This window comes from Camellia sinensis, chromosome 7, assembly GCF_055761805.1.
Source record: "Camellia sinensis isolate YWXY chromosome 7, ASM5576180v1, whole genome shotgun sequence".
NCBI classification, from domain to species: domain Eukaryota; kingdom Viridiplantae; phylum Streptophyta; class Magnoliopsida; order Ericales; family Theaceae; genus Camellia; species Camellia sinensis.
Window position 1 is genome coordinate 134,838,080 of NC_138967.1, and position 10,488 is coordinate 134,848,567.

The 10,488-nt window shown below is 36.4% G+C and overlaps 1 protein-coding gene across 1 annotated transcript; it reads left to right on the top strand.

The window, feature by feature from the left end:
• The first annotated feature begins 6,662 nt into the window (after positions 1–6,662).
• On the top strand, positions 6,663–7,460 carry LOC114274252 (uncharacterized). The gene has a single exon (XM_028216141.2). It carries the CDS (start codon positions 6,663–6,665, stop codon positions 7,458–7,460), a length of 798 nt encoding a protein of 265 aa, XP_028071942.2.
• The last annotated feature ends 3,028 nt before the right edge of the window (positions 7,461–10,488 follow it).

Genomic DNA, 10,488 nt, shown 5'->3' on the forward strand with positions numbered 1-10,488 from the left:
CAAGCAGGGACCCTTACTTAGGCAAAACAATTCAAAATCTACAAATGCAAGCTTATCAAGATAAAATCATGCAGATGTACATGAACGTGACTAAGACGAGAATGAGGGTCATTACAAACAAAGACAACTTTCTCAAAGTCATAATATGCAATACAACTATTAGTGCCCCAAGAGTATATGATAGCATGAAACATATGGCAATATGAAAATTTGAAAAGCAAATCATACTATCATGGAACAAAACTCCCCCTCACACATACTCCCCCTTTTTGTCATGAGTTGTCAAAGGAATCTCAATAAACAGAAGTAGAGATTAAATCTAACCACAAAAGCAAAGACTGAGACATCATAAGCAAGGGTCAAGATGATGTAAAAATGACAGTAGTAGGTGATATAGAAGCAACACAGGAAAACATGCAAGCTAACATGCACCAATCTCCCTCACAAAAAAACAATAAAAGTAAGTCAATGCTCGAAAAAGTCCCCCTCCACTACTACAAAAATAGTTAAAGATCACGCTTTGAAAAAAAAAAATCTCACTTTTATTGGAAATGTGATAAAAAAAAATTAGATTGATATTTTAATCACACTTAATTTGATTGAGTGTGATAATATTTATTTTTTATGTCACTTTCAATTAAGTGTGATTATATATATATATATATATATTTAATCACACATTCTAATTAAAGTGTGATTATATATACACTATTACATTTTAATCACACTTTTTAAATAAGTGTGATTATATATATATATATATTTTAATCACACATTCTAATTAAAGTGTGATTATTTATATATTTTTTAATCACACCTTCTAATTAAAGTGTGATTATATATACACTACTACTTTTTAATCACACTTTTTAAATGAGTGTGATTATATATATATATATTTTTTAATCACACCTTCTAATTAAAGTGTGATTATATATACATTATTACTTTTTAATCACACTTTTTGAATAAGTGTGATTGTATAAAATATTCCAAATTGATTTTTATATAAAATATACAATTCTCAAATTTTTAATCACACTTAATCTGATTGAGTGTGATAATATTTATTTTTATGTCACTTTCTAATTAAGTGTGATTATATATATATATATATATATTTTAATCACACTTCTAATTAAAGTGTGATTATATATACACTACTACAATAATATTTATTTTTATTCACACTTTTTAAATAAATGTGATTATATATATATATATATTTAATCACACTCCCTAAATAGTGTGGTTGTATAAAACATTTCAATTTGATTTTTATATAAAATATACTATACAATTCGCGCCTTTATTTTACCCATACCCATGAATGAGAGAGATGCCTCTTCCATTCCCCAGCAAGATTGAATTTCACAAACACACGTCTCTTCTCCTTCTCATTGCCTTCTATTTTTGAAACGAAGCCCTATTTTGTCAGCTCCGAACCACCATTGAAGTTACTCACTCAAATTTGTCTTTTGAAATAAAAAACCTCTTGAAATTTCTGATGAGTTCTCTGTTTTCTATGCCCCTTCTGTGTGTATATATTTATGATTGTGATTATTATTAGTGGAATTTTATAGATATAGGTTTTCATTGTGAATGAGGGTTTTGGGGTGGCAATGATACGTGTCTATAAATCAAAGTTGAAATTGGTAAGGTTTTTGTTAATGGTTGGTGGGCTTTACAGGAGGTGGATACATGTTAGTTGCTTTGTAGAATATGCAACTCCATTACAGTAGTGACTATACATACATATATATATATATATGTAAATATATATATATATATAATATATATTTATTTGACACAAACAGAACAATATCTGGGAAAATATTGTTTATATTGCTTCTCTATTTCCTTTAATTTGGTTACAATACTTCATATGTAATATGATTGGCTTCTGGCACTACTACACTGATTGGCCAATCACTGATTGTTGTCTTGAAGTTTCCAAATGTTACTTGGATTGTAAAATGTGCGATGTGTTATTGACATATAATGAACATTGGATTTAACCAAGCACATTCTGCAGAAGAGTGTTTAAAGAAATCTGACATGGTATATACCGAATTCCTATCTTGAATAACAAAATTTAACATGTGTATATTGGAAAAATGATCTACTTTTCTTTTATAAAGTAATTTGCAGATTAGCTAGAGTGCAAGTTGGTTTCTGTTCATTTCATTGCTTTTGACTTGCTTGGTATTTTGAAGCATTGCTTACTAGCAGAAATCCTTAATCTCCATAGTGATGTGGTTGTTTAATATTCTCTTTTCAGCCGAAATTAGACAATATCTCCTAGAGAAAGCACCCCTATCCGGTTTATTTTTCTGTTATTATATTTCCTTCTCTTATTGAAATTCTTATTCTTCCCAATTCCTCTCATAATCGGCTTTTCTCTTCCCATCTAGATAACAAGCTTAATGGATGGTGTTGTTTTTATAACATTCCTTTCTCAAATGAAATTGGAATTCATCGTTTGTTTCTTTCCATTCACTCGGTTCTCTTTTATTTCATCAATTTTGTCTGTGAGCCAGGGCATAAGTTCAATTCCAAAGGTGTAGTCGATGGACAGCATGTGGATATAATGTCTATATATGTTGTAATGTTACATATATTGGGATTGTAATATAATGTATCTACTTGCAGATTAGACAACCCTAGCAATGTTAGTACAGCACCAAACATGCTTATATTTTAAATCCAATTTTCAATGTAATTTCAACGAGGCAAATATCTCTCTTCCTAAACCTAAATACTAGATTGCTTAGGAATCTATTTCATATATTACATTAATCAAATGATAAATTACATTTGAATTTCAAGCTTCACAAGTTGAAATACACTTTTGCTTTTAGAAACGGGTCGTACTTAGTACAATATGCTTCTAGTGGTTTCTGAATTAATTTGTGTTTTTATTTTTCAAGTCAGAAATTTCCTGGAGATATGCAAAATATGGTCAAAGAATTCAAGAACTTAGTTTTGTCAAGTTTTTTTTTTTTTTTTTTTTTTTTAATATATGTAATTACAGTTAAAAACTTTTTATTAATTTCTTTGTATATACTTTTGAACATTTATCTTTCATTTATGAAATATATGATGTTATTTCATTCAATATATGGTTGTGATTCAAAATATAGTATATAGTGTGTATTACATTCTTCAAATGCACGTACAAAAATAATATTGATTATTCTTCAAATATGTCAAATTCGTTTTTTTTTTTATCACAGGTTTTATTAGTTATTAATCACACTTAAAAGATGTGATCTAAATGTTTTTAATCACACTTAAAAGATGTGATGAAAGCATTTTTTAATGGCACTTAAAAAGTGTGATTAAAAATGTAAAACTTAAAAAGTGTGATTAAAAAACATACATCAAATAAAAAAAGTGTGATCTTTATTTGTATTTGCAGTAGTGCCAACAATTAACCAAACAACTTTCTCGTCAAAGGGAACGGCAAACACCAAAAAACAAAGAAAAAAAATAGAAGAAAAAAAGAAAAAAAGAAAAAAAACTACATGGTGGATGATCTAAGCCGAAATGTTACACGTTGAGGCTCCCTATCTTATGTTTTTAGTCTTCTAGTCTATGATATTTGATAGAATAAAGTATTTTCCTCCCTTTTTAGGTTAATATCACTGTAGAGATAAAAGGATCACAAAAAGAGGCAAAAAAAAGCAAAAACTCCGCCACTAAGTGAATCCGCATGAGCGGAATTCACAAATCTACAAGAGCAAATTTCCCAAATTTTGTGCCGCCTTTGTATTGATCTGCACGAGTGGAATTCCCAATCCGCATGAGCAGAGTTGCCTCGATATTTGTGCATGTGTTTGACTTAGAATTGATTGGAGGTTATAAAAAGGGATTTTGGGGACCAGTTTTGGCATCTGAAACCCTAGAGAAGACGGCTAGAAGCTACAGAAGAAGAGTAAATCATCAATCCATGGCTTTCTCTTCAACATTTGAAGTGTTCAACCTCTCCATCAGTGGTTAAGCTTTCTTCTTAGGATTGAGATGAAGCTCTAATCAAGTATCATGTAATTTCGTATTTTAATTTTAGTTTGTCTTTGGAATTAGATAATCGTTGTATAATCATTTTTAAATGTTTTATTCAAATAATCTTTTCATTCGATTTATGTATTCAATTTTTGTGATTGAGAATGCATGATCATACAACTGTTTTACTTTCTTGCATATACAAATCGTGAGACGAGTCATGCTTAGGGAAGACGAATTGTGCTGCAATTGTAGACAATTCGTGCCGACCGATGATGATTTGTGTCTACGTTTTGAATATACTCATCTTCTTAACGATGATATTGGGGCTTGTAGTCACGATACATCATTATTATCCAGGTCATTGATTTACTAGAATTTTGTATTTTAATTACATGATATGAGATTAGTAATGGATTCGAAATTCTAAGTGTCTCCCCAGATTCAGATTATTCTCTTTATTGCACAATTATTTTATTTTTAATTTTAATTCTCATTAGCAAAAATCAAATCATCCTCTCTTCTTCAAATTAAATTAAAAATTACCACTCGAATTAATATAACTCGGCCAAAGTCCTCATGGAACGATACATGGATAATCCACTGTTCTACTGAATTAGTATTTTGTTTAGTTCTTTACTTTTGATTGAAAAATGATCGATCAATTTTTGGTGCTATTGTGAGGGACTTTGGCACAGTTGTTTAATTCGATAGTAGTTTTTATTTTAATTTATAATTTAGGATTTTCTTTTATTTTTATTCTTGGTTTACTACTCTCTCTTGCTAGTGTTTACTTGTGTAGGATTTTCACATGTTTACACGGCCAGTGAGCAGCCCGCAAGTGCTAGAAAAAAGAAAAAAATTGCAAAAAGCAAAACACTCTAAAAAACGTTTAACAGACTCATCTCGACTGTTTGCGCCATCTTGTGCCTACCACCTGATAAGTAAAGCATTGTTGTTATTGCTATTTGAGTTTTTCTGTTATCTTTTTGCAATATATTGGCTATCTTGTGAACTAGTACCATTGTATGTTGTTTGGTATTAGTTTATGTTTGGGCATCGGTCTTGTCTTCCTAATTTAACTCCACTTGACCTTGAGATTGAGCACACACTTTGGATTCTCTGACAAAATTCTGAGTCCAATAGAATAGTTGACCTTGTTCCACTCATGGATCTAATAGAGAATCAGGCTCAGACTGTACAGTTGAGAGAGCACTTTACTCCCATAGCATATGCTTCACCATCTTGCATTAGGCCTCCACACATTACGGCCGCCCATTATGAAATCAAGCCCAACACTATTCAGATGCTCCCATCTTTTCACAGACTTGGTCATGATGACCTATACCACTGTGAAACTCCACTTGACCTTTAGATGGGTTTCTGGACACCTGCTCCACTGTGAAACTCCAACAATTCATTGACGAGGCCCTTACGTTGAGGTTATTTCCTCTTTCACTTCAGGATAAGGCCAAACATTGGTTGAATTCTTTAGTTTCTAGAGAAGTATTTTCCCATATGTAAGACTAATCAGATCATACGAGCCATCAGTAATTTTTCCCAACTTGATGGCGAGCAATTTCATGAGACCTGGGAACGATTTAAAGACCTACTTAGGCAATGTCCCCATCACCAAGTAGATGCATGGACCTCATTTACAAACATTTGTGAGAATTCTCTCCAACATGCATCTACATCTAGATTTAAGAGACAACCCTTTTCTAGTACCCCAAAGCGAGAGGGTATCTATGAAGTCGGGCATGCTGTTGATGTCTCTGAGTAAGTAGCCGCCCTATCCCGCAAATTTGACCAACTTCTTTCAGTAGGGCAATTTTCTGCACAACCCTCACAGCCTCAATATTAGGAGGCGTGTCTTATTGGTTCTCACACCACTCATCATGTTACCGAGGGTCCCATGCTTTCATAATTCCATGAGTTAGTTAAAGAACATGTTCTTGCGACTCAAGGTTTCACGAAACCGAGTAATGATCCATATTCCATTACCTATAACCCGGGATGGCGTAATCATCCCAACTTCTCTTGGAGACCACCAACTTAGGGCAATTCTTTTGCTCCACCACCACCTCCTAGGAAGAATTTCAATAATTTTGCTAACCCACCTATTTACTGACCACCTCTACAACAACCATCTTACCAATAACCACCTCTCCCACATCCATGACAGTCCGCTTTTGAGGAGAAGGTCATGCAAGTTTCAAGGACTTAAGCGGATCCCTCAATCGGTCCACTCTCATTCACAGTCGATCTCCAAGCTTGAGACCCAACTTCGTCAATTAGCTAACACACTCACACGGAGGGAGGAGGGTAAGCTACCTAGCCAACCGATGACTAACCCTAAGGGTCAGTCTGGGGTAGAGAGTTCCAATGTGAGTGGTCCATACCTCGAGCAAGTTTAAGCTATGATAACTCTTAAGAATGGGGCGCGAGTTAGATGCTCATCTCGAGGTGACCAAAGAGAGCGAAGGTGAGTGTGGTAATACAGTTTTGACAGTTGAGTGTAAGGATAGTATCACCACCAAGAGGGATGATTTACCCTCTTTATCTTTTAGTAAGCCACCATCACCATTTGTGCCTAAGGCCCCTTTTCCTCAATGCTTAGAATTGCCCTCACCTTTCAGGAAAAAAAGGGGGCATCTATGGAAGCAATGATAGAAATCTTCAAGCAAGTCAAAATTAACCTCTCCTTGTTAGAGGCCATCAAACAAGTGCTTTCTTATGCTAAGTTTTTGAAGGACCTTTGCACCCAAAAACGTAAAGTCAAACCCCATATGTCTCAAAAGGTCTTTCTTACTGAACAAGTCAGCTCTATTCTATTACACAAAACACCATCTAAGCTTAACGACCCTGGTACACCTACTATCACTTGCACTATTGGTGATCATTTCATAGATAGAGCCCTCCTTGACCTAAGTGCTAATGTGAACCTTCTTCCATATTCTATGTATGAGGAGTTTGGGTTAGGGGAGTTAAAATTGACGACTGCAACCCTTCAGTTAGCCAATCGTTTCCTCAAAGTGCAACGAGGAATGATTGAGGATGTCCTTGTCAAGGTCAACAAATTTTATTTTCCCATCGACTTTCTTGTCCTTGACATGAAACCCGTAGTCACTCTTAAGAGGCCAATCCATGTCATTCTCGGTCGACCTTTCTCCGCCACGGCCAATGCTAACATTAACTGTCGGACTAGGTTTAGGAACATGCAAGTCAAGCTTAACATTTTTAGTGCATCCCAACATCCTTCACGTGAGGATGACTGTTTCATGATTGACATTGTCGATGAGTTAGTTGAGGGTACCTTACCCTTCGTCCTTGCTGAAGATCCTCTAGAGATCTGTCTCGCCCACTTTGGTTTTGAGGCCTTCGACATTGATCGCTCCATTAAGGAGGTCAATGCTTTACTTAACTTTTCTCTACCTTTTGATTTTCCACCATAGCAGATGGGGTTAGAACCCCTTCCTACCATTTTTAGCACACTAGCCCCTCTATTCATTGAAGCACCACCCAAACTCGATTTAAAATCGCTGGTATGCCTTTTCAGGGTTTAAGGAGACCTTACCTATTATCATTGCATCTGACTTAACTGCCACGCAAGAGAGTCAACTTCTTAGTGTGCTATAGGTGCACAAGCGTGCCATAGGTTGGTCAGTAGCTAACTTGAGGGGCATTGGTCCCTCCTTTTGTATGCATCATGTTCATCTTGAGCAAACACTAAGCCTTCTCGTGAGTCACAACGGAGGTTGAATTCGAACATGAAAGAGGTAGTTAAGAAAAAGGTGGTCAAATTGCTTGATGCGAGTATTATATACCCCATCTCTGATAGCAAGTGGGTTACTCCCACTCAAGTGGTATCCAAGAAATCGATTATCACTGTGGTTGAAAATGAGAAGGATGAGCTAGTCCCTACACGCACCACCACCGGGTGGCGTGTGTGCATTGAATATTGTAGGTTCAATTCCATGACTAGGAATGGTCACTTTCCATTGCCTTTTTATTGATCAAATCCTAGAGCAGTTAGCAGGGCAGAGCTACTATTGTTTCCTTGATGACTATTTTGGTTATAATCAAGTTCATGTGTACCCTGACGACCAGGAAAAGACCACCTTCACACATGTCCTTTTGGCAATTTCTGCTATCACCGAATGCCTTTTGGGCTTTGCAATGCACTCGTGACCTTTTAACAGTGCATGATGGCTATCTCCTCTAACATGGTGGAGAAATTCTTAGAAGTCTTTATGGATAACTTCTCTATATTTGGGTCATCTTGTGAGGAATGTCTCCAGAACCTAACCAAAGTCCTTACTCATTGTGTGGAGACAAACCTTATTTTGAGTTGGGAGAAGAGCCATTTTATGGTTCAGGAGGGTATTGTGTTGGGATACATTGTGTCCCCCCGTGGTATAGAGGTCAATAAGGCAAAGGTTGACTTGATATTTGGCCTTCCTCTACCTACTTCTGTGCGCCATGTGCGCTCATTCTTAGGGCACGCGGGTTTTTACCGCCGATTTATCAAAGACTTTAGTAAGATCTCACATCCCTTGTGCACTCTGCTGGCCAAGGATACCTGGTCTGTCTTTGACAGAGCATGTTTGGTGGCTTTTAAAACACTCCGAGCTGCACTCTCTACTCCCCTCATCATGCAATCCCTTGATTGGTTTCTTCCTTTTAAGATCATGTGCGACGCATTTGATTATGCACTCGGCGTCGTCTTAGGCCAAAAGGTGAATAAAGAGTCCCATGTTATATACTATGCCAGTCGTACTCTTTCTGATGCTCAATTAAATTACACTACCATTGAGAAAGAGTTACTGGCTATCATCTTTGCAATTAAAAAGTTCCGGTCCTACCTCCTAGGGTCTAAGGTCATTGTGTTCACTGATCACGCCGTTTTGCGGTACTTATTGTCCAAAAAAGAGATCAAACCTAGGTTAATTAGGTGGATTCTCCTCCTTCAAGGGTTTGACCAAGAAATCGGACAAGAAAGGATCCAAGAATGTTTTTGTGGGTCATCTCTCCCAAATCCTTATTGAGCACACGAGTGACCCCGTAGCTTTGCACGACTCGTTTCCGAATGAATAACTTTTTACGATGTCACAAGTGAACCCCATGTGGTTTGATCACATAGTGAATTACTTGGCAGTTGGGAAAATTCCTAAAAATTGGTCTAAGTAAGACAAAGACCGATTTTCCTCTTAAGTCAAGCACTATTTTTGGGAAAACCTAGAATTGTTCGAGTATTGTCCAGATCAAGGGATTCGACGTTTTGTGCCTGAGAGTGAGAACCATAGCATTCTCTCATTTTGTCACTCTCATGTATGTGGCCGCCATTTTAGTGGACAGAAAACGGCTGCCAAGGTTCTGCAATATCGGTTCTACTGGCCCTCTATCTTCAAAGATGCCCATAACTTCTGTAGAGCTTGTGTGTGTTGTCAACAAATGGGCTCTATGTCCAGACAAGACATGATGCCAATGACCCCCATTTTGATTATTAAGATTTTTTTATGTTTAGGGGCATTGACTTTATGGGTCCCTTTCTACCATCTTTTGGGTTTGAATACATTTTGAAGGTAGTGGACTATGTCTCCAAGTGCGTTGAGGCACTAGCCACCAAAACGAATGACCACAAAGTTGTGGTAAAATTCCTCCATGAAACCATTTTCTGTCGTTTTGGGTTTCCACGTGCCATAATTAGTTATGGTGCAAACATTTTTGCAACCGATTCTTCGAGGCGTTGGTGCACAAATAAATGATCACTCACAAAGTTGGCACTCTCTATCACCTCCAGACTAGAGGTCAAATAGAGGTTTCTAAGGGAAGTCAAACACATTCTCGAGAAAACTGTGAGGCCCGATAGGAAGGATTGGTCCACTAGGTTAATTGATGCACTTTGGGCCTATTGCACTACATATAAGACACCTATCGAGATGTCTCCATATAGGATTGTGTTTAGGAAAATGTGTCATCTCTCTGTTGAGTTAGAACACCGTGATTTGTGGGCCATTAAAAAGATTAATTTTGATATGGCAAAGGCCGGCGACTATTGAAAACTCCAACTCAATGAGTTAGAGGAGCTCCGCAATGATACATATGAGAGCTCAAAAATTTACAAGGCTAGGACCAAGGCATTTCATGATAAACACATTTCCCGTAAGTCTTTTGAGCCCCACCAAAAAGTGTAGCTTTTCAATGCCAAGTTGCCTTTTTTTCGGGGTAAACTCTGGTCTCGATGGGATGGACCGTATGAGGTTATCGAAGTATTTTCTCATGGGGCAGTTGAGATTAAAAATCCACAAGATGGCACAACTTTCAAGGTCAATGGCCAAAGATTGAAACATTCTGCGGATTATATTGAGGGAGAGGAGATGATTGAGGCTATCCACTTGATGAACCCAATGTATCTTCCTTAGTAATTACTTTGAATCTATGAGACTTTAAATCCTCTAAAAGTGCAAATTCTTTGGTGTT

Bases quoted from the DNA above. Each gene is read 5' to 3' on its own strand.
- LOC114274252 (XM_028216141.2), top strand. From the start codon at position 6,663: ATGGAAGCAATGATAGAAATCTTCAAGCAAGTCAAAATTAACCTCTCC.